Source organism: Plectropomus leopardus, chromosome 2 (assembly GCF_026936395.1).
Source record: "Plectropomus leopardus strain MGB_pleo_1.0 chromosome 2, ASM2693639v1, whole genome shotgun sequence".
Lineage (NCBI taxonomy): Eukaryota > Metazoa > Chordata > Actinopteri > Perciformes > Serranidae > Plectropomus > Plectropomus leopardus.
In genome coordinates, this window is record NC_142177.1 from 6,968,771 (window position 1) to 6,993,842 (window position 25,072).

The window sequence follows — 25,072 nt, forward strand, 5'->3', positions numbered from 1 at the left end:
TTTTACATATATCTGTCAAAGCCTGGTAACATTTTTAAAGGTGCAGTGTGTAGGATTTAGGGGGAATATCATCAGAAATGGAATTTAATATAATAAGTTTATTTTCTTTAGAGTATAATCACCTGAAAATAAGATCTGTATTTTGTTACCTTAGAATAAGCTCTATATATCTATATAGTGGGGGGAGGTCCTCACCACCATGGATGTATCAACAGACCTGGATACAGCATTTGCAATGAGGCCCCAGTCATTCCAGTGAAAGTTGCTAAGTGCTCTGTTTCTGTGGTATGAAATGACCCGGCTGATCAGCACTGTCTCCACATCACTGGGTCCATAAAGCAAGCACATTCTACTGTAAACTGAGACAGCTACTTCTGGTTTAGCACTCCGCTAGCTTGATTGATATAAAATAATTTAATCTTGCAGCTCTTCTAAACTTTCCAAATAATATTGGACCAAATGAATTCAATCCCGATAGTGAAACAAGCCATTTCACAGGGAATTTGATACTAAAGAAAATGTATCCACTGGTTTAAAGATGTCTCTTTCCCAATGTAAGTCAAAGGGGAAAGTCATTTTGGGCCCAGTGGCATTACATGACGGAGTCAGGAGTTGTAATTCCACTGTTTGGCAATATCAAAAATTGGCTTTAAGTCCAACAAACCTCTTAGGGGCCTGAGATCGCCAAGTTACACTGCCATGTTTCTTATAGTAGTCTAGAATGGACAAACCAAACACTGGTTCTAGATAGGGCCATTATCATTTCCGGGATGGCCACCATAGTTCGCAGCCCCTCCGCAAAAAGCAGCATACTGTTTTAATGTGAAACTGTTTTATTCAGTGTTTTTTTTTTTTTTTTTAATGTTTTTTTTATCACCTGCTTTGTATGTTTTGGAGAGGGAGAGACATCCTCCGAAAATGTGGCTCCTGGTTACAGCCTCCTTAACAATGAAAACTGAAGGAATTCTAACTATGAGTAGATTCAGCTGGTTGCAATCTGCAATCCTAACCATTAGATGCCCTAAATCCCCCTAAATTTTACGCACTGTTTAATTAAGCCTGCAATGGATGTTTATTTTGGCAAAAGCTGCAGAAAATGTGATAAGGATATAAGCAGATGCTTGGTCAATGATCTGGTTTAGTTTAAGATTTTTGAGACAATAACATATGGGTGAAATCAGTGAATAAAGGTTAACCGTCTGTTGAGAAGTCAACCTGGAGAAGATAAATTCTAATGAGTGCATGTTTTCTTGGGTTTTTTTTTTTGCAAAAATAATGTATATACGGTCAAAGAAACCATAAAGCAAGCAGCCTCTGTCACCTACTTTGGTATGGACTGTATGTGTAAAATGGGTTTTAAGGCATTAGTATCTCCCAAGATACTACGACGATAAGTCATGTAGACATCATAACTTCTAAAATGAAACCTAGAGCATGGTGGCACTTATGACGCTGGAAGAAATACTGAAAGATATCATGCACGCAGATCATCACGTCTCTCTAACCGATGGCCCTTGAAACAAAAGCAGCATGGTCCCTTTAAGAGTTTGGCAGAGTCCAGTCCTTTCCAGTCTTTCCCAGTCCTGCCACTGAAGCCCGGGCCTTGTGCCAGTCTAGTGGACAGACTGACTGAAGGGATGGAGGGGGGAAGGGAGGGCGCTCCATAGGCTCCGATTAGACATCACCATGCGGAGCAGAGTAGCGCGCTGATGAGGACTGCAGAGAGGCACAATGGGCTGAGGCGGATCGCTTCTGAGCCCCGCGCCCCCATGCCTGCAACCAAAACCAGCAGAGCAGCTCGTGAGGAACCAGAAATCCCCCTCAGATGAAAAGAACAAAACCTGCACTCTGCTGTGCTATCCCCCTAAATTTCTGACAAGTCATCATAAATCAAACCCTGAATTTTTCCCATATCTACATTATTACTGCCTTTCAACAGGAGAGGCTATTTAAGTATCCTGGGAAGATAAAGTTCGTATCACATCAAAGAGGCGAGCGGCAAACTGAGCCGCCTCACAATTTTGCACAGCAGCAGGATGGGAGCACAGAACTGCTTTATATGCTGCAGCGCTGTGCAGCCAGTCAACAAGGAATAATAACCCAATGGCAGAGATGGATGACACCACGCACGCATTTCTAAAAAGGTCGCTTTTCTCGCACTCGAAATAAGTCTATTACACATGCTTGGAAAGGGATGCAGCCAAGGCCAAATTAAATGTTCTTTCTGAATTATTGAATCCTCACTTAAGTTTTATCAGTGGTCAAAAAGGAGCCCATGTGAAGGAGGAGAGACAAACTCACTTAATTTATGGATGTGGATGGCTTCACTGGCCGCACCTTCGCCGCCCTCACTCATGGCCTTGATCTGGATGAGATAGTTGTCATTAGCGGAGAGGCTGAGCTCCACAGTGGTTCTGTTGGTCCAGACAGTGTTGATGTCGTTGTAGCGGTGTCTCTTCAGCAGCACCTGAGGCAGGGGAGGGTGACGTGGAAAAATGAGCTAATGCAAAGAAACGTCATCCAAGATTCTGGAGATAAATCAGAGCTTTTCAGTGAACTGGGACCTACCAAATATCCAGTGACCTTTGACTCTGTCTCCATAGCTACGACGGGATCCCAGTGAAGCGTGAGCGTGGAGCCAATCATGGTCCATTGTATGTTGAGTGGAGCTCGATCTGGAGCTAGAAAAACAAGAAAACAGAAATAAAGGGATAGTATAGGATATGTTGCATATTATTTTCTGTGGTTATTTTTCTAAATCAATGCATATGGAACATTCCTGCTCTATACAATAGTTCCACTTGGAAAGATTTTGATATAAAAAAAAAAAACACTATTATTCACAGTCTGAATAACAAATTGAGGCTAGGTCAGCGCAACACAGTACAACATGGAAAACGCATGCAGACAAACAGGCAAAATAAAGACAAATTAATAAAACACCTTAACTCATTTGTTACAACATTTGCATGGCATTTTGAAAAAAAAGTATGACAAAATGACAAAATCAAAAACAAAACGCAGAAAAAGCAAGAAACACTAACAAATTGCACTGTTTTATTTATTTTGCTGGGATTTTGTGTCCTTTTTTTTTAGTGCATGTTTTCTGTTTTTGCTGTGTTTTTAAGTATTTGATTATTGTCTGTTTTTGCTGTGTTTTTAAGTATTTGATTATTGTCTGTATTCTTCTGTTGCAGTGTGTAAAGCAGTGATTTAAGGCCATGGGCCAAATCTGGCTTGCAAAAGGGGTGGCCCACAGACATAATCTAATTCACAGTTTAAATAAATTGATTCACAGGGACTTTTTTGTGCTATGAATATAAATAAGGTGCCAGGGTGCAAAAAAGGTGAAAAAGAGCTTTAAGACCCCCAACAGATGTCCGAGGTAAGCTCCGATTGTCCTCAAATCCTAGAAACGGCCCTGTGTTTGGCTGACTGGATTTGCCTTGGCAAAGATGAGTCAGGGCAGCAAACATAGAAAAGGTTCAAACAGGCATTTCATTAACGGTGTTGTCAGTGTTAACACATTAAAAGCGATGCAATGAAGATCTGGACATAAAATGTTATTTATTCATTTTTTAAATCACGCTAACCACTTTCTGCTATTTTGTCCCTTCTATGCTCGACACCACTGTGTTTTTGAATGGATCAGTTCACTTTAATAAAATCAAATATAGCTCAGATGACAAGTCAAAGGTAATATGCACTATGTGTCAAACTGAATTAAATATCACTGAGGTACTTGGAGTTTGAGCTCCTGCCTACAGGCTGAGCACACAAGTGCAGTTAATCAGACTGATGTCAGCGGTAAAAAACGCTTTTCCAAAGCCAGCAAAGCATTATTTTGGATAGTGCAAATCACCACAGACCTGTGGATAAAACAAAATCAAAGTAGTTAACTAAAGCTTAATGAGTGGCAAAAGGCTGCAGATCATTGAAGAAGGGATCGCCTCAGGTTGACAAACACTGTATTAAGACACTGTACAAAGATTTCACCTCTTACACATGGTTTTATGACCACATTGTTTAAGCAGTGCAGCACTGATATGAAAGAAATTAAGTCAAGACTACAAGCAAATTTCTTTGTATTTATTTGATTCCCAGTCTAGTCACTCTGGTAACAATTGTTCCACCTTTTTAATATAAACTTCAAAACTACTGTGAAATGCAAAATAATGGAATTTGAAACATGCATTAAAAATTGCAATTAGCTATTGGAATGCAGCCAATAAAAAATTGAATTGTTTGACAGACCTCTTCAGAATATTAAAATTATTGCTTGTTTATTCACTAGCCTCTGGCCTCCTGTCGTTTTGAAAAAGTGGCCCCTGGGCAAAGCAAGTTGAGAATCTCTTGTAAAGAGCTTTCAGGGCCACCACAGAATTCTCACTATTTTCCCAAATAAAATTGTAGACCAGAATCCTGTTGTCATGAACATATAACAGGATGTCTGTAGGCTGACATCCCTAAATTTCCAGAAACTGGTTGTGCAGCAGTTGTCTAGATTAGCTTTAACATCACTTGTCCATTTAAAATACCTAAATTGTCATTGCAGCTATGTTCCACTCAACCCACTGATTACAGTTTTTCTCTTTTTTTTTCCCAAGGTAAATGGAAAGTTCCCTTGTCACATTGAATTTTATGAGCACAACCAACAAAGCTGCAGAAATGCTACGCCTGTCATGTCGAGGGCAGTACGACGTCATCACAGAAAGGCTGACACAGTTCCTGAACGAGGACCATTTGGAAATGATTTCAATGCCCCTCGGGGACGCACTCACGTGGTTTCTTTGTGGTGGCGTTGATGGGTGCCGACTGTGGCCCAGGGCCAGCTGTATTGAAAGCAGCCACAGAGAGGTAGTAGACTGTGTTCGCTTTCAGCCCTGTGATGTTAACCAGCGTGAAGTTTCCAGATATGCGCACTTTGCCAACGGTGTCAGGCTTGGTGTCGTCCTCCCAGTACACGACCTGTCGGGAGAGAAGAGTCACAATCATGGGCACAAATGACCAAATTCTAGTGGTGCATTTCATTGAAATTCATATTCCATCATGAAATCTGAAATGCAGTGTGTATTACAGAAGGGAGGGAGCGATGATGAGTAATGCATTTTTCACTAGTGGAGTCTCAATTACTGATGCATATCCTCTAAACCACCCCGGCCATATAAACAGGGCGCTGGTGGGTCATATGATAACTGACCCGGAAAGGAAAATTCATGATTATTGCCAGTTTTGTTCATAAAAACAGCCCCAGCTCTTACTTTTTTCTGAGGAAACTGGATATTAAAAGTGAAGAGGTTAGAGATAAATCTGGATAAATATTTCAAAATGCTTTATATGCAGTAACAAATCACCAGTTTCTCTGGCAAAGTGGGGTTCTGTGCTCTGCTGAACAAGATGCAGCGTTGGCTTTCCTTCAGGCTAGTAGCCTCTAATTAAGGGTGCAGGTGAAAGCGATATTTGATAAAGCAAATGGACTAATTTGCCGCTTGCTTTGGGTCGTCTTCAATATTCATGTGTCTGGTGTTTGGTGACATAAGAGTTAAGTCAATAAATAATTAAAGTGAAATGTAGAGTCTGCCCTCAGGGAAAATCCTGTTATTCAATTGCATTAAATTATTGTATTTCAAATTTGTTATCAATTAGAGTTGTGTTCGATAAGCGCCAGGATTCAGTTTGCAGTAATCTTTTGGTCAGTAATAACGATGATCACATTAAAGTTAAACTGGATTGCATTTTGCAATCTTAACAACATCTAATTAAAGGATTAGCACCGTACATGTGCAGTCCACCACAGCTCCGGATCCATACTGTTGGTGGCCTATTGAGATTCAGCGGCTTAAATCCACTTCAGGGCTGCATTTGGAGAAATGAGCTCTGTTTTAAAAGGACAATGTGGTAATGCCATGGCAACTGGAGAGCTTTGTGCTGAGGGCCAGAGGTGACAGATATTGAAAGAGCACCGGGAGGAGAAAAAGAACAGCAGTGCCCTGTGTGCATTCTTGAAAGGATGAGGGACTTTATTTTGCTCTTGTTGGTTTGCTGTTGGTGCACCAAAGTGTTGGGGTCATTTCATGATACTATTATTATTGCACTTAAAACCAAACTCTTGTCGAGGTACATAAAAAAATATGGTAGAACACAACAGGTAAAAACTACATTTACAGCTTTGGTTTTGTGCCTCCACCAGCTGGTCAAGTTGCTGTTTCTATGTCTGTCCAGACTAATAAAGAATATGCAGTTGAGACTTTGAAAAAATTTAATAAAGAGTACTTAGTGTATTTTTTGATTAAATGTGGTTGCATCACACCCAGATGATTTATACAATCACTGAAGTTTCAAGGTAGACTCATCAGAACTTGAACGTTTTTTGTAATGGTTTACAATGAGAATGAAGCGTTCTGCTTTCTGGTGAAGTGCACATGCGCATGTGCCCCCCTGCCCTCCTCCTCCTCCCTCAACAATAAAGACATGAAAGTAGCAGAGCATTTTTATTTTATTTAGAAACTAAATTCATGGCAGGAAGTGTGTTTGAAAAGTGTTTGACACTCATGTTTCATATGTGTGCTCCCTAATGTTGCAACGAAACACACTCGTTGGAAGGGTGGGCAGACAACCTGAAAACATAATGCCTCCAGCCTCGGCTGTCACCAGCGCAGAGGCATTTGATAATCCTTGCAGAGATACGCGAGAAGATAGAGTAGAATATTAAAAGTTAAAAAAAACTGATATAAAACTAATTTTAAAAACTGTGAAAAGGTGGTTATGATCTCATAAACAAGCCACAAGGAGAAGCTCAATTATCATGTTATTTGAGGAAAGATAAAAAAGAAAAGAATGATTCTGCAGTGATTCATAGCGTACCTCATATCCAAGCACTCTTTCAGGGACGGCAGGGAGAGCTTCCCAGATCACTTCAATTTGCACTGCAGACACACTTCTAGTCCTAACCCTCTTAGGAGCCGCACTGGGGACTGCAGAAAATAGAGCGCGGGTGAGAATCCCAGAGACTCATCCAACACCATCACACACACTAATAGCAATAAGAGGGAAGGCACAGAGTAGACCTGTAGTTTCACTGAAAAGCTATTTCCCCCGCTGTCTTTTAATGGGATCTGTGACTGACATAAGGGAAGACTATCTGCCCAGCAAATTCAATTAACAGAATACCTCCCTGACAGCGCGGTGTGGTAAGTGTCTGCTAGGATTTCCTGTAATCTACCAGCACGATAACTAATATCAAGTTGACATTCCCAGCTTGAGAGGGGAGGGAAATAACAGCACTGTGAAAAAAAAGCTCATTTCATCATGACTATTCAAGGTCATAGTTGTAAGGAGAGAGATTATAGCTTATTTAAGCATCACTCTCTGCTGTGAAGTCAGTACGTACCTTCTTCTGCCGAGTACACAGTGGCAATAGAGCTAAAGGGCCCCTCCCCTCTGTTGTTGAAGGCCCCAACTTTTACGTCAAAGGGTGAGAAGGGTGGGATGGTGTCATTGCGGAAGTCGTAACGTGCCACACCGGGTGTGGAGATAACCGCTCTCGTCCATGTGACGGTTCCCACAGGCCTGAAGGCGATGATGTAGCCAAAGCCCTCTCCATTCTGCAGTTCCTCAGGCACAGGCTGGGAGCAAAACACAAAACTATAGTGATATTAAAAGGCATACAGACAAAGAAACAGACAGGCCCGTCTCTGCGCTGTACCTCCACAAGGACTCCTATGATTAGACGTAGCCCCCTTTCTTTGCCATCACCACCCAGAACTCTCTGCAATCACTTTTTTTGCCTTATCTTTTTGTCCCTCCTGCATGGCTATGTAATTGTGGCTAAAGTGCAAAGCTCTCTTGAGCAAGTGCTCTCTGTCCCTGCTTTTGGAGGGAGAAATGGCACTCGGAGGCAGAGCCCGGAGGAGAGGTGTCTCGCTCTAATGTGGGCCATAAAATTGCTCCGTTCAATTCTGCACAATTAAGCAAAACCATTACTCGGCGATGGAGAGAACAGTAAAATGTGACAGATGACTTACCTCCCATGTTATCACTAATTCAGACTTTGTGCCGCCTCCACCTCCGACATCAGTGGGAGCTGTATCAGGAACTGAGAGGTAAAGCCCAAAGGGGAGCAATTAGAACACAGTTTACAAAGCTCAATGACAAGCCTCCACTATATACTTGTAGCCTTATGACAAGGTCGCCTGCTGCAGCTCCCATTTTACAGCCCACAAATCCCCCCCACTCTGTGCAAACACAAACAGTTCAGAGAATGGTGAATTACTGATATTGCCCAAATGTCACCGTGCATAAACACCAAGTCAAGATCTGTAGCATTTTGGAAATGACACTCAGCTCAACCCACTTCATCCCTATTCCCATTCAGCTGTTTGTGCACTGCAGTGTGATGGCAAAGCTGATAGTGTAGGTGGAGGAGCACTGGTGCACGTCCTTATGGTATCCTATAGTAAGTGGAGCATCACATTTAATGTGTCATATCAGCAAATGGTTGATGCAGCATTTATATCTGATGCCACTGTATGGTTATCTATTAGGGTTCAGTGTTAGGGAACAGAGATCCAGGTACTACCTCGGAATTCTTACTGAAGTCTGCTTCTGTTTCTTGTCCAAAAATAACTGAAAATTATTTAGAATCATTCCAGGGCTGCTAACAGTTTTAAACTCTATTTTATGCTCTCGTGACATGACTTAGGCTGGCCACTGCACAGGGTTGGTGGTTTGATCCCTAACCCCCTCTGTCCCCTCTGTGTCTTTGGGCAAGACACTGAACCCCAAGTTGCTCCCAATGGGCGGGCTAGCACCTTGAATGGCAGCTCCATGTGTCAGTTTACATGCACAGTTAAGCCAAGCTGGTTATAGCTCGCTTAGGCAATTTAAATGGACTACTGTCTTTGTCCCAGTATACAAGCACCAGGGGATAATCCTTTTTTTGACAAAAGTGTGTCGAACTCTGCCACGGTAGGTGAAGATATGCCCCCTTTCAGCTATTGGACCTTCTTCCGGTTGATCTATTACATCACACACCAAACAAATTAGCAAGTTGCAAATGGATTGCATGACAACATGGATAACTTTTCGGCCCTGTATACTTTGTACATACTCTATGCTTTACTCGGTACCTTCATATACATTCCTATACATGAAAGAGTTAATCAACCCCCAACTGCATTATCTAGGTGTTAGTCCAACTTTCAAGAAATTTTACTAGTATGATTTCAGTCTGACTAAAATGCATACCTGTATTTAAAAAGACCAGTTTTTGTCAGACTAACACAAAAAAAATGACTTTTTCTGACATCAGGTAAATGTACTGACTTTGTGTGTGAATGGCAGAATGACAGGCCTTTTGTAGAGCTCTTTGACTGTTAGGGTAGAACAGAGCTATAAAGTAAATGCAGTCCATTTAGCCTAATAAATGGAATGTCAAACAAAAAGACTTGACAAACCCACTTGATGAAAAATAGAGCTATACAATATTATATTATGTAAATAAAGTATATTGTGTTTATATTATATTATATTATATTATATTATGCCCTTTTTTCACTTTTACAATTATAATGCTGTCTTACTGACTGGCATATGAACTCTAGGACCAACCGGTATCTAACATTAATTTGCCAGTAAGCCATTACCTTCATATTCCAAACGTATTTAGCAAAATCTTTTTGTAATAGGGTGGCCATCCTCAGAATGAACTCTAGGGCTGTTCTCATATACTGTTTTTTTATATGACCCATGTAATCATAAGCCAGAATTTCATATATAACCCAAGTAATTGGGAAGGCTGCAATCACAAGACGAATCTGCTGAGTAAAGAGGGAAGTAGTATAAAAACGAAAGTCTGTGTAAGAAGGAAGGTTGTGGTTGTGGAAGAGTCAAACAAACATAGGACTTTCCCCAAAGAGAATTTTTGTCCCATGTGAAACCAAGTGAACTTTGAGTTATTTTAAGTTACGTCATCACCATGTTTATTTTCCTAAACCTAACCGACATAACTTCAGGTTACATTCATAGCATGTCAATGCATGACATGATGATGACAATGATTTTTTCCAAAACCTAACCTACGTGACTTTACTTTCCTAAACCTAAGCTTAGTAATTTAAGTGAAGTACATAGCATGATGACCCATAGCAATGATTGTTTTCTAAAACCTAACCTACATAACTTTATCTAATGTCCGTAACATAATTTTGCAAAAAAATGTATTGTTTTCCTAAATCTAACATAGGAGACTTCACTTTCCTAAACCTAACCTATGTAACTAAACGTTAACAATTTAATGTGACAACACTCAACCATGATTGTTTTCCTAAACCTAGCTTAAGTGACTTTGCATTCCTAAACTTTATCCATGTAACTTTACTTTATGTGCAATATGTTGATGCAGTGAAGTGTTTAGTTTCACATACTGGCATCCTCTGTCCTGGTCTTGGCTGAGGGCGGGCTGGGCTCTCCCAGGCCTACGGTGTTGCGGGCCACCACCCTGAACTCGTACTCCACCCAGGCGTTCAGACCCACCACAGTGGCTGTCAGCATGTTACCATTGACCACCTCCGGCACTGCAAGGTGCAAAGTTGAAAATCCGATTGTCACACAACTGGACTCAAATTGAGAAAAAACTGACATGAGAATCCAGATAAATATTACAAAAAAGGCACGAGGAGTGTTTTACATTACCTGTGTCCACAGCCTGCCAGCCCACAGTGAAGGGCGTCCGAGCCTGGATGATGTAGCCGGTGATGGGACTGCCGTTGTCCCTTCCGGGCGTCCAGGAAAGCTGGGCTGTGCTGTCTGTGATCTCCTCCACTGCTACTTTGTCCGGAGGACCTGGCGGACCTAAATCAATGAGACAATGAGAAGGGTGAACCTGAGGTGATCACCCATTCCAAGAGGCCTCACCCTTATCACACTCATTAAGACTTCTGCACCTTGTTACATATCAAGGCCATCTTGCTCCCTTCAATTAAGGGCTGCGTCCTTGGTGTGTGCATTTGTGATGTGCAGTGCTACAAAGTGATTACAGTGCATGGGATTATCAGCAATGGAAAGAGACACTGGATAGGATCATTTATGAAGAAAAGGAAAGAGGGGGTAAATGGGAGCAGACATGAGCGAGGTGAATAAAAGTAGAGTTAATAGAGAGGGGAAGAGATAGGCGACTGTGTGTGACTGTCACACACTCTGGCTTTACCATGTTGCTGTTGTTTGCTCTGCTGCTCAATTATTTAAATGCTTTCCATGATATTTTGCCGATGTGTAAATGAGCCAATTATAGTCATTTTCTGTGATAAACATTGCCTCCTCAAAGCACCTGGGACCGCTATTACAGTTTGTTAAGGGCATGAATACCAATGTAAATCACCAGAGAGAAGCCCGCACAGTGAGCCAGATACACAGCACATATCAACAAAGCCACTCACACATGCCTGTGTGAGTGTGTGTGTATGTGTGCCTATTTTAAATTTTCAGCAACACATATATAATGTAAACAGAAGCTGACATAAGTCTGACTGGGGTAGAATCCATCTTTGTGTCCATGTGCTGTATATTTACGGGAGGCTTCAAGGATTTTTCACATCTTTCTCCGTCTTGCCATTCTCTTTGAATACTGATGCTTCAATGCTGCATTACTTTACAGTAAATATACTACTAATTCTCCTACCTTTGACGACCAAGATGGCAGAGGTGGACAGGCTCTCCACGTCTGTGTCAATAACGCAGACATATTTCCCTCCATGGTTCAGCTGGATGTTACGAATCATCAGATCCCCTGATATACTCTACAAGGGAATATGATCATTGAAAAAAAATAAAAATAAGGCTAAGTAAGAGATGCAGTGTTATTTCATCACTCAGCGTTTGGCTCTAGGATGTTTGAAACATTTATAATGCTTTGCACAATCACATCGTCTCCAGGCCACTGATTTTTGCATCTCTTCAAACACCAACAACAGACATGGCAGATGTACGCTGCACAAATAATGCTTTTGGCTGTCCTTCAGGCACTACCCGACCAACCAGCCCCCTCCCAGCCCCCTACAAACAGCTACCAGCTATACACAGGACACACAAAACAAACATAGTCAAGTTAATTGGCAAAACAATCCTAATTATTCTGTAATTACATAAGCTCAAGCAAGATATGAGTATAACTCCCAGTGTAAAGAGCAAATATTATTTTACATAAGCAGGATGCATGTGGAGGCCATGAGGGAACACAGCAGAACATCACAACAAATATTGGTAACTTTCTCATCTGTATTTATATTATCTGTGGCTGCAGGAAGGAACATTTCTAAGGGATGAGGCTGGTGTTTTCTAAAGTTTTCTTATTGTCAACAAATCCAGTGAAAATAACAAAACCAACAATGCCCTCATTTGTCTCTCGATTAATAACTTTTTTTTTCTGTCTGTGTCACTCTGCCCAAAGCCCATTGGTTCCCACTGAAGAATTTACAAATAAAACCAAACACACTTGAAAAAGGCTGAACAATGTCTCATAACAGCCGTGCACTGCAGTTTTTAGCAAACGATACTCAAACTGAAATAAATGATTAATTTAAGGGGAACTATTTTAAGCTGTGAATTAATACACATTTGATGCTCTCATATCTACATTACATTAATTCTAACCCTTTAATAGGCATTGTGACTGCATGGTTGACATTTTTTGTGATCAAATTGCTTAACTAAAAGCTTGGAAAAACCCAATTTCATTTTCTACAGAAATTTTTATAAAATGCATTTTAGTATTTTGATTGTACTGTAATTCTATTAAATTCTATTTTTATAGTATTAAATTTTTTTTTTTCTACCATACATTTTAAACAGTTTTTGTTACTAAATTCCTCATTATTTGTATTTATTTTTGTTTATTTTTTTATTTTATGAAGTCAGTTTGTTTTTTACCATTTGTTTGTATACAGATAAAGTTTTTTTCTTATTTGTTTCTATTTTTCTCTTTTTTGTTTGTATGTTTATTGTATGAGTTATCTTTATTTTCAGATTTCTATTGTATTATATTGACTTTTGCATTTTTTAATATGCATTATACTGGTAATTTTTTGCAAAGGCATTTTTAGTGCGACTGTTAAAGAAACAGATCATCCAGTGTGATTCATTTAATAGTTTTTGGACAATGAAGGAATTCAAGAGCCAAGAAGAATAAGCAATATCAAACTTAAAATGACAATATTGTGTTGACCACACTACAATGTGCAATTCTGGGTATGTGTTTGGGTATGGGCTGTATGTGTTTTTTGCTGTTGTCCCTTTCCCCTCTGTAGATCTGCCCAGGTGTGCTGCATCAACCTAACGAGATGCACTGCACCTGAGTGGGGAAGGAGGTGCTTAAAAAGCCTCTTTAACAACAGAAAGGAGAGGCTTCTGGTGTTCATGGTGCGGGTCATGCTGCCTCTCCGCCTGGATTTTTTTGGTTTTGTTTGCATGTTTTTGTTAATAAATCCAAGGAATCTAAATGTTTTTAAAGGTGTCTTACGTAATTATTTTGGGTCAGTTGTGGAGTGTTGTTCACCTCATAGAGCTGCCCGAGGGTATAAGGTTGTCCCAGGTAAAAGCTTACAATTTTGAGAGACATTGGCAAAAATTTTGGTTGTCCATCCAAAGTGGTGGTCCTTAAATACACTTAGAGACATGTCCACTTATGGGTAATGTGACAGCCAAAGAGAGCTTGTAGAAGATTTTCAGTGGGTCTGAAATTTAAGACCTAATTTTAGCAAAGTAATTGTTACTACAACTCACTACTTCAAATGAGCTCATCAAAATGTGACATCAAAGTTCCCCACCAGACATGTTTTATGCTATTACTAACCCTACTGTAAAATGAAGAAAACTCTGTCTGTTCATTTGTCTCTATCTGCAAGCCATTTGTCTCATTCACCCACTACCAGTTTCAATGACAAAAATAAAGCACAGTTGCCAGAGTTGGCAACCCCCTGCAGTTCAGAATCTTGGCAGAATTTTTTAGCCTGTTTATTTGCATTTTTGGCAAAGTCTGCACCAATATATGGGTCTGTGGTTTGCACAAGGTTGTGGGGTACACATTCCCTGAAGTCTGCATGTATTTGCAGTGCACATATTGCCAGGTATAGACTAATAATATGTTTAACATGGTTTTCCCACAGAATAATTAAACAAAAACAAAAAAATATTTGAAAAGAGGCAGAAAGCAGATCTAGTCTTTTTCCCTCATTGAGAAACTTAGGATCTAAACTCTGCCCACACTAGGTGTGTTTGCAAATAGTTAGTCTGAGCATTATTTGTAGCATTGTTGGAATATACTGTTCAGTTATTCAGACCACAGCACACTCTGGGCACAGATGGAGCAGGAGAGTGCCAAACACAGTGAAAGTGAAACATGACTGTTTTTTAATTCATACAGAAACAGAGCACTCTATTTCTTGGAAAAACAGCGCTCTCATTTCAGTGTACAGTGTCAGATTGGAATTATGAATGCAATGACCATTGTCATTATTTTTCCAACACACTTAACATGAAACCATCAGCATTTCCATGGAAAACGTGCACTCCATGGCTGGCACGTGCAGAGGGGGGGGCGGAGGGTGCTGGAGCACCTGCCCCTTTTCCTCTTGATGCCCAAAGTGCCCTTTTGTCGAGTATGTGTGTGTGTATGTGGTTGCCCTCGGTCGGGCGGTGAGCGAAGGAACAGGGCTCCACTGGGCACGTCCGGGCACGTCTGGGCCCAGTGGAGCCCTGTTCCTTCGCGCTGCTAATTATTTAACGGCTGATAGCCCAATGACTCCGGTGAGTAGGATGTGCAGCGATATTTGTTTGTGCACATCTGGTGTATTCTTTCATTGAAAGATGACTGACGAAGTAAAGTGAGCATGAGCAAGTGAGTGTGTGCAACTGAGTCTACACACTCACCTCTCATGAATGATAGCCGAGTTAATGACAAATGCTGAGTCAGGCTTCTTTTTGTTTCTATATGTTTCTTTTGTCTTTGGCCGAGTGCATTAGAGAGATGTATAATTTTACTGTCAGTTGCAGTGGTTTTCCTGTGTTTGTAGAGGCAATGAGGCATAGGCTATACTGTATGTTATTTCAGTAAAACTATGCAATGTAGCCTACATATACAACAATAACAATAGTAATAATTAGAAGAATTTGAATTGTGATTTTCTCAACCTCTTGTTTAAACATATCAGTACACTACTTGTTTCTAGTTGTATACACACAAACTAAATATATTATGCATTAGGTAGGTTAGTGTAGTTTTATAAACTTTTATAACTTTGCTGTCAGTCAAACTGAATGAAAGCCCAAATATATCTAAATACATGATTTTTATATCATTAGATTCATTTTTACTTAATTACTAGTGCTGCGAATCAGCACCATGGAGCAATTTCATGTTGGTTATAGAGTATATGCCTTGAGAAGGTATGAAATGTCACTGTGTGTGTGTGTGTGTTTTATGTGCATCAGATTGTAGTTCATCTTCGTCATATTTCATTCTGCAGAGATGCCTCGCAAGGAGAGGACAGTGATGTATGTTGAGTCCATGTTACATTCTTTACGAATATAGGTCGCTACCATTTAACCAGCTATACTGTAAGGTATGTTTCTCTATGGTGCTTCAAATACGTGCTCCATGTGCCCCGTTTAAACTTTGAGCACCTGCCCCTTCAAAGGTCTCTGCATAGCCCTGCTCCATGGTTACTGTGCTGGGTCTACAGCAACAGAGGGTTTGCTGATATGCTACCCCTCCCCCAGTCAGCTACGACCACACATAGGGTCTAATGTTGGAAACAGTGTTTTTGTTTTCCAGCTTTCTCACGCTAGGTTGACCTGTGAAAGAGTAGTGTGGATGCAGATGGCTGGCGTTAGCATTAGAGGAAACATCTGAGAGATTCAGCTGTACATGTTTGCCTCAGATCCAGACACAGATTAATAGTCTGTTGTGCACCAAAATGCGACAAGCAGACATATCAGAATGTTAAGTGTAGTTAGAATTTTGTTGGCATGTAGGCTAATTGGCAGTCGTCGACAAAGCGTTAATGGTTGTGAAACATATAATATGTATGTACTAATATCTGTTTTTTGGGAGATACTTGAAGAAGCTTTAGGGTTTGGTTTACATGTTAAAACTGGACAGTCTACCACGTGTCAAAACTTTCATAGTGGTTCATTTCCCAGCTCCTCCACTTTGCATGTGTGAACAGCTTTGGGTGTTTAACTGAGTAGCAGGTGGCACCTTGTACAGTAGCCTCAGCCACCAGTGTATGCATTTATGTGTGACTGGGTGAATGTGACATGTAGTGTGAAAGCGCTTTGAGTGTTCATAAGGCTAGAAAGGCGTGATACAAGTGCACTTTACCATAAACATGAGGAAAAACAATTTTTTCATGGAGGAAGACTTTAAATGGGACAGAATACAATGGTCAGCATGACACTGGAATGGACACTTATATATGAGGTAGATACCACATTTGCATAAATAAATGCCACTTTAGTTGAAATACATTTTTGACAAAACGTAAACATTGCCAGCACTGTAGCTTGTATCTGAATGCATTTTTCAAAACATTATTCAAATCGTGACGATATAACATTATAATTCATGTACATTTATCACACAGTGTGACATGCACTGAACCTGTAATATTGCTGTTATCACACTGAGACATTTGGTACGATCAATTCATTGCTGGTTTTGGTCCTCTGATGGGATTCATTGGCAATAACAGAAATATGGAATCTCACCAGCCTTTTTTCTTTAAAATGACATAATGTATGCCACGGTAAAAAGTCATTTACAGTGTTGCAATAGCACATTTATCCAGAAACCACGATTCTGTTTTGACTGTGCGTGGGAATCCGCCTTCTGAAAGTCACCTCTTGAAGTGCTCTGTCACAAAGCATGTCAGCTTGCAAAAAGCAGTGTGTTGCTTTAGAAACGAGTCACCTGAGGGCAAGCCAGGTAGGACTTGCTGCAGTCACAGCAGATTTTATCACACCTGGCGGCTAGTGATCACAGCTCCCCTCCGCAGTGAACTGGGCAGGAACGCCCCTGGATCTCCACCTGAAGCACCTGACAAAGCAGAGCAGAGCCGAATGGCACTTCTATGCGGCCACGGGCTAAAGAGACTACCTCTCCTGCTCTTTCTTCTCTTTTACCCCTTCCTTTTATGTCCTTTTGCCTGACAGTTTTTTTTTATATGCAGCTCTGCCATGCCTGATTCCCTCTCTAATGTCAGCCGCCACCTGGCCAACCTGAGAGCTTGTGCTCAAAAGCAAGGCATCCTGCCTTGGCAGGAAGGAAGTGATGAGGCAGATTTGCTTTAATTATGTTAATTAATTCATCAGAAGCTGTTGAGCAGGGGGCTGGTAATCTCTCTGGACAGGGCAAACAGATTCTGTGAAAACTATATCTCATTATATTCCGATGCAGAGTTCAGTGTCATTAGTAGTTGCCATTTGCATTCATGAAGATGTGATTTTGGCATGTCCACAACACTGCGAGGGCATTCAGGTATAATGTCAACCTCTAACACGTGAACAGCACTGATCAGACCGCTGACCTTGGATGATAAACGGCACTATAAAAAGCAAAATGCGTGTGTAAAGTAATTTCATCCTGACAAGCTCCGAACAATTGACTTTGCCCTTCATCAAAAGGAACAAATATTCAACAAAGAGTCGTCACTTATTATTATATCTGGGCATAAAGATTTCAAATGGACATTTATTAGTGCCATGCCTGCCCTTGGTGAATGCCAGCCGGCTCATTACCTAATTATTTCGGGGCTCAAGATTCATAAATAGGTATGCAAATTCAATTATGGCAGAGGGAGATGATAAGAAAATGTTCTCCCTTGAGGTAAGAGAAGTAGAAGGGGATGAAAAGTATAAAGACTTTATTAATGAAGACCCTCTTTTTATGACTGAAATGGCATTTCACCAATATATCTTTACAAGTGGAACACATGGCAGCTCTCACAGCCAATTCAAAAAGGTAAGGATCCCGATTACTGACCTGACAATACCTTTCATCGAGGCTTTAGCAGCATATGAATGAGAGAATGTCACTGATTCATTTCATCTTTTTGATATTCCATCCACCACTGACCACTGTGAAACTTGAAAAGTCTTGGCATGAATGTCTCCGCATGGGTATTATTGGTGTCTAAGAAGACCTCAGCAGGGCAGTGGAGCGTACCCTTGCACATCACACAGTATGTCCCAATTAATCCGAGAATAGCCAGAATGTAGCTGAGTTTAATGCTTGAGATGACTCACCCCGCCCACTCTTTCGAAATGATCGCTGTCTCGCTGGAAGTCGATGAGCTGCCCGTTAAATGCCCACGAGAAAGAAACATCCAGAGCTGGATCGCAGGCAATCTGGCAGGGTAACACGATGCTCTCGCCAACAATAATCTCCATGTTAGTAGGCCTCATGGTGATCCTGGTGGGCTCTGGCCAGACAACAGACGACAGCGTACGCATGTTAATATCTCTGCCACGGGAACCTTTAACACAGGCCATGACCCCGGCAACTGCCATCTCACTTCAATTCATGCCTAAATCAAGTCACCGGCGCTAAATTATCCATAGATGTGTGCTTTTCTCTGATTTTAATAAGCACTTAAATTCCAAGCCTGTCCATTAGCAACATTTAATGACATCGCAGGTTTGCACTTTATGTTCTGGGATCAATTTGGAAGAAAATGTTTGAAACAGGATTACAGAGATGGGAGCACATTCCCTACTGGTGACTGTGCTGGATTGGAGGCCTCAGAGTGTTGAGGAAAGGTCACAGTAATTAAATTCTATGACATTAAATGGTTCAGCTGTCAGTGTACGAGAAGAATAGAAGCTAATGAGAAAAATAGGTCAGGTGGCTACACACACAACAGATTAAACTGGAGGACTACGTGTTATGTCACTGCATTCATAAATAATGACCTTTAACTAAATCAAGGATAATGTTATGTTGCTTATTTAAATGCTGTTTTGCATAATGTATACCAGACATTTTAATTTGATAATAACCTTGGTTGTTAATGTTACACATGCAATCTGACTTGGATATAAATTAATATAAATGAGGTGAGTCTCAAGGCATAGATTGACAAGAAATTGTTGACCTTTATTTTGGAAGAACTGAAAGGAAATAGACGCTTTGCTAAGCCACTCCTTGGAAACCATAACTAGGCACAGCTAGCCTGTTAAAGCTTTGGATTTCTTCACATCCTGAAGCTAAGGAGCTCAGTTAACATCCCACCAGCATAAGAATGTTTTTCATTTGTTTTCCAGAATGATACTGTAATTTAATACAAGGGCTGACCTTGTACACAAACAATGCTGCTCTTTTATTCCAATGTCATCTACATCTACAGTCTTTTTTGCATTATTAGAGCACTGAATTAGTATAATGTAATTTATGTAGCTATCAAATTCATACTTAAAAGAAAAGTTCCAGAAGGTTTCATAGATAAACGTATTTCTTTTACCAAGAGTTAGATAAGATTGCTACTGCTCTCATGTCTGCAGGCAAAAACAATAAAAACATTTTTTTAAAAGCTACCACCAGCAGCTGGCTAACTTTAGCTTGGCATAAATATTTAAAAAAAAACAAAAAAAAAAAAACAGGGGAAACAGCTAGCCTGACTCAGCACTGACAAATCTTTGTTTTACTGGGAATCATATATTGGACTATTTCTTGGTTCCAACCCATTTCCCGGCAACTCTATCACCAGAATAAATGTTAGCATTGTAAGTTTCTGCAAACAACTGATGTGTTACTTTTGTACGTTATTATATAGTAGATACATTATAACTTTCCGTTTTATAACGTTTGGAAAAGATCATGTTTTGGTTAAAAATACCCAGTTTTGGTGGCACATTACTGGCAGGAAACATTGCAATGTCTTGGTAAAAACGATCAGTTCTTGTGTCACTATGTCGTAGAAAAAACAGTTACATGTAGCTCCACACCCACATTTGGACACTAAACACTAAACCTGGAAACACAGTGAAGCGAACTTGCTAAAAAAAACAACCACTTTTCTTGCACAGTGGTCTGCCGTTCCTAAACTATGTCACTTTTGAAACACTGAATATGGCACGTACAAATCTAACATATCTGTGGTTTGCAGAAACGTACAATGCCAACATTTTCTTCCGGTATCTGGGGTGTTCCTGCCAAAAAGCAGGAACTCCGGGAAGTTACTGACCAGTCATCGAAATTGTGTAATGGTTGCCAGTTTGAAATTACAAGCTTCTTTTGCCTTCTTCTGTTTAAAATCAATGATGTTTAAAAAGTTACCACATATCTTAAGAGGCAAATGTGCCACTGTTATCAGTGTAAACTTACTTAAATTGAAAGAATAAAATAAGCATGGCATAAGTAAGAAAGAAGGGAATGGCGTAGTTAAGGGTCAATTAATGGTGAATTGTTGATAGAGCAGGACTCACCGGTGATGAGCAGCCTCCCAGTTGTGCTCGCTGTCCCAAACTGATTCTTAGCGACACACGTGTAGCTGGCTGCATCCCGTCTGGTCACATTGGTGATCTTTAACGTCCCATTGGGAAGCAAAGTAATCCTGAGGGAAGTAGAGCAGCTTTTTACTATACTGACTGAGGTGGAGAGTCTAAAGTTTCAAGTGCTGAGCTTTGTATTGCATCTGCATTATTTTGTGCTGATATTTACCATCTTTATACGTGACAGTTTTATTTCACGCAGTAAACCTACTGTATGTTGTTTCTACCAAACTGTATTCTTTTCAAAATGGAAAACCCTCTGAAGCACTTTAACCCTAGTGGTACTTTAAAGCTCCCCTCTAAAGCCCAGAAAAATGAATTTCTTTGAGGCAGGTTAGCAGCAGGCGGGGTGACCCATCACCATGACTCAGCAGGAGGCTAAACTCTGGGACACATTACTAAATGAACAAATATCTTACAAACAGCTACACTGAATAACTCAATGAATAAATAAAATGTGCTTTACAGGCTTTATGTTGCTAAGGTCAGCGAGGAAAGTATCACGCTGGGAGCTCAATATATCTCTGTGAGCTAAAGACATCATAGAATAAAGTAGGTACAGTATAAAAGCACATTGCCCTGAAAAATAGTGCCCTGTAATGCTTATAATAACCAGCAAAAAGTGCAAGACAGCAGGACAGTTCCTCAAAAAGATAAAAGAAGAAAACATGGTCATTGCATTGAGTTGAATTGAATACTGATATATTTCGGGGGTTTTTTTAAAAGGTAATATTACTAATTATTTAATGCACAGAAATAAATGCCAGTACAGTTAACATTTTCAGTTCCTAAACAATCCTGTTTCCATAATTATATATGTTTACATGTTAGGCGATTCATTGTTCTTCAAATAGTCTGGCTGCGCTCTTCCTTAACAAGACAAATATACAACTTCAATTTGAAGGAGTACATTGTTTGTTATGAAAAAAATATTTACTTTACTAGCAATCCCTTTCAAGTTTATTGTAGCAGTGACATTATAGTGTTTAATAACCAATCGCAGTGCTCGGGGCACAAAGAAGACAAAGAGTGGACTTATTTTATATTTTTGTTTTTGTTTTTAAGAGCAGATTTTCAATCAGAACCCATTTTCCTTAAGATATCGTAAGATGAGAGTTCAAGGGACCCCTCTGAAAATGGCCAGTAATTCCCTTTGCCAAAATTTAGTCTGAATTTGGAGTGTTATTAAGACACCTTCCAACATCAATCCCAGCATGGTTACTATCAAAGACTGTATAATGTAATGGAGGTAGCTACTGTGACATCACCCATTGGTTGAGTTTGACATTTTGGCCATTGCTTCGTGTTGAAATTAGCTGTGGAGACCAAAACCATTTCTTGTACCAGCTGTAAACATGTTTATTCCTTCTGTAAAACTGGGCATTCTATAATGGGGGCACCACTGTTTAAACAAGAGCCCAAGTTTCTGGCATTTCAAAGGGTCTTTTTCACTTCAAGACAATTTAAGTCCTGCAAACAAGCAACTACTGCAGCGTCAAGTGAAAAGTATGTGTTGTGTTAAATGCTATACTGTAACTGTGGCACAAATAGAGGAGAGTCCTAAAGTCATTGAACTGACTCAATAATGTCAGTTGCTGATTGCTTTACTATTGGTTTGTGAGTACATGCAAATGTCTAAACTTTGTAGCAGGCCACCAGTATATGGATATAGGTGTAAATAGGTCAGTGTGACCCTGTAGTGTAAAAGCAATTTGAACGGTCAAAAGACTAAAAAGCCGCATTACAAGTCCATTTACATTAGCCACCATAAGCATGAGTGTATTGAATTTAGAAAAGGTGCATTTTAGTGCTAATGAAGCGTTAAGAAAAATCTTTTTATTTTTCAAAAAGGAAAAGCAATTTTTTTTTCAAACTCACCACATGCGATATCTGTTTTTTATTCTATTTGCCAGGTTTTGGACTAAAAAATCCGCTTTTGAAAATTCTGCCTCTGTCTCCAAAGCAATGACGGTGGATAGAATTGTTTTTGTGGAGCTGAAAGAATTGAAAAAGTACATACTGATAGAAAAAACTCCAACAGCAACGGGTCTTTCCAGAAACAATGTCTGGATAAATCATAGACCTCAGTGTTGTTATTTGAGTTATTTCTACCAAAGGAAAAGTCCTGGTTAAAAACTGTGTTCTATAGATTGTTCAAAGTAACAGAGACAGACATTTCAGAGATGGCTAAAGCCTGGGTAAATTAAGCCAAAACTATCTGCATGGCTAAATATGGTTGAAATATCTTTGGGTGAAATGAACTTTAACCAGAGTATTTAGTGACAAAACATGCACAAAATCCATGTTTCCAAAACACTGCTCCAATTTACAGCTTGACTGCATACATGAGAAAGCACTTCCCATCCAGTGTCTGCTTAAATCCAGCGTTGTGCACCTTGAAAGACTATGTGGGCTTCACATACAGCGTGCTAAATGTCAGTCAGCTTGGGGATTTTACCAATTTTCTGCAGCTATAGATGCAGCTTCCCATCTGGAGCCAACTGAGGAGCCTTGGTGCTGTTCTGACAAGATGCTTGGCTTGTATTGTTCACTTTCAGACCTCCTTTTAAATAAGCAGTATGAGAGTGATTCAAACAGCACAAAGTTTCCTCAGTGCACTGTGTTTCAGTTGTTCTTATTTAGTCTGTCCTGCCTGTGTGTGTGCAAAGTCTAGAAATGTGTGCGCTGACTTGCACCAAGGTTTAGTCACCACTTTTCTTCTCCCTCTGATGATGAAAAGTCTGCGGATGGATTGCTCAAATGTGTCATTTCTTGCCTCTGATTTTCATTTGGATTTCTCCTCATTTTAATTGGTCCTTTAGTGTTGTGCAAACCGTTTTCAGTAGCTCAAATTTAGCTTCTTGGGTACTCAATAAGAAATCAGACAGCAGAGGACAACAAACAAAATTAAGCACCACTTCATGCTGCTCAAAGTGGTGCCCGAAGTTTGCCCATTGTCTGCATCATGTGTGTGTGGAGTCTCTCGTCTAGTTAAGATGTTAGGCGTTTTTGTCTTTGCAGCTTCAGTAATTGCATGAATCAAACTCTACTTGTACATCATGATAAAGTACAGCACTTTGGATAATTATAGGTGCAACAGCTTTAGTTTTACTTCCTCTATTTAGGAGCAGATATCTTCAGCAGTGACTCCATTTGCTCATCTTTAATGTTCTTAAACATTTCATGCATGCATTGTGGATATAGCCAACTGGCGTCTTCATCCCTCACACCCGGAAAATTGCACAAGGCAGTATGATACACACCAGGCAGCAGTAGTTTGTTACACTGGCAAATATCGTAATCTAAAGAGCTATGGCAGGCGGGAGGGGATGTGTCCAACAAACCCCTGACTTTCAGACTAGTCTTCTCTTCCCATATGAATGTAGAGCCAAACCATGATGGGTTTTTTCTAAACCTAACAACTAGTTGGGCCTGCGTAAAAGTTTTCAAACTGGTTTTATATTAAGCCAGACACTGGACTGAACCGGTATACATAATTTTATCAGGTGACCCACGTGATTCAGCAGCTGCTGCTGAGTAGAACATAATGACACCTTGCACCAACAGAAAATGAATGTCTACCTATCACATAGCATTTTGTAACACAGGAGCTCTATGTCCACACTGAAACCATTAAATATGGACCTCTGTTACTTAATGTTAATCAACCACGGAGCTATCAGCTGTGCACTCAAAATCAGACTAAAGACATTAACACTTAAAAGATGATACTTGATACCTTTTTACATTTGTAATGTTACTTTTTAAATCAGAAAGCACATACTGTATATTGTGATATTTACTAGAAATTACATACAATATAGCCAACAGCAAGTAGCATTAGCCTAGCCCATTTTCTTTATGGCAATGGTCATTTACTTCAGCAGAGACTTTTAGCGTCCCAGTGATCTCCCTCCAGCCTGCTGACACTTTGTCATTATAGTGAAAAAGTAGGTTTCATATACATCATTTCTCGTTTCAGTTTCATAAATCAGTCAGTCCTCTTCCACAATGGAGCTTTCAAAGTGAGCATCAGATAAAAATAGAAACATAGTGTCCGCAAAAGTTCAGTTCACAACAGCTGCTAAAATTAGATGTCTTTCATGTTGCTGATACCGGCTGACTTGGCTCTGCAGTAAATTAAATATGACCTGTATGACACAAGTTGCTCCATTGTTGAGTTTACAAGCATGATATCATATTAATCACGCTGTCATATTGCTTATTAATAATGCAATTTGAGTTGGATTTAGCACTGTGACTTACACTGCTTTTAAAATTGCCTGAATATGACATAATGACAAATGCCAGTTCTACCGGATTGCATAAATCAAACCGGTTTAAGCTCATACACAGGACCAGACCAGAAAAACTGACCCAACTCTAGCCTAAACTCATCACATGTTTTTGACGCCTAAATTCAACCACATGTTTTTGCAACCTGTTCTCAACTCGAAATTTGTCAAATACCGCCCCTTATGCAGTGATTTGGGCATTAGATCCTGCTGAGAAAGTGTCCAGACAGAGCCAT

At 40.1% G+C, this 25,072-nt stretch overlaps 1 protein-coding gene across 1 annotated transcript in view; it reads right to left on the reverse strand.

Moving 5' to 3' along the window:
- Positions 1-1,253: 1,253 nt before the first annotated feature.
- Positions 1,254-25,072, reverse strand: part of cntn3b (contactin 3b) — a 70,579-nt gene continuing 46,760 nt past the window's right edge. The window contains exons 12-23 of the mRNA XM_042495342.2: positions 20,476-20,603; positions 18,298-18,473; positions 11,678-11,795; positions 10,693-10,851; positions 10,425-10,574; positions 8,025-8,095; positions 7,391-7,625; positions 6,865-6,974; positions 4,782-4,968; positions 2,569-2,681; positions 2,302-2,467; positions 1,254-1,773 (exon numbers count right to left, since the gene is read on the reverse strand). Of these exons, the coding sequence (XP_042351276.1) occupies positions 1,682-1,773; positions 2,302-2,467; positions 2,569-2,681; positions 4,782-4,968; positions 6,865-6,974; positions 7,391-7,625; positions 8,025-8,095; positions 10,425-10,574; positions 10,693-10,851; positions 11,678-11,795; positions 18,298-18,473; positions 20,476-20,603 (1,705 nt within the window). The 3' untranslated portion in view covers positions 1,254-1,681. The remainder of the gene's footprint in view (positions 1,774-2,301; positions 2,468-2,568; positions 2,682-4,781; positions 4,969-6,864; positions 6,975-7,390; positions 7,626-8,024; positions 8,096-10,424; positions 10,575-10,692; positions 10,852-11,677; positions 11,796-18,297; positions 18,474-20,475; positions 20,604-25,072) is intronic.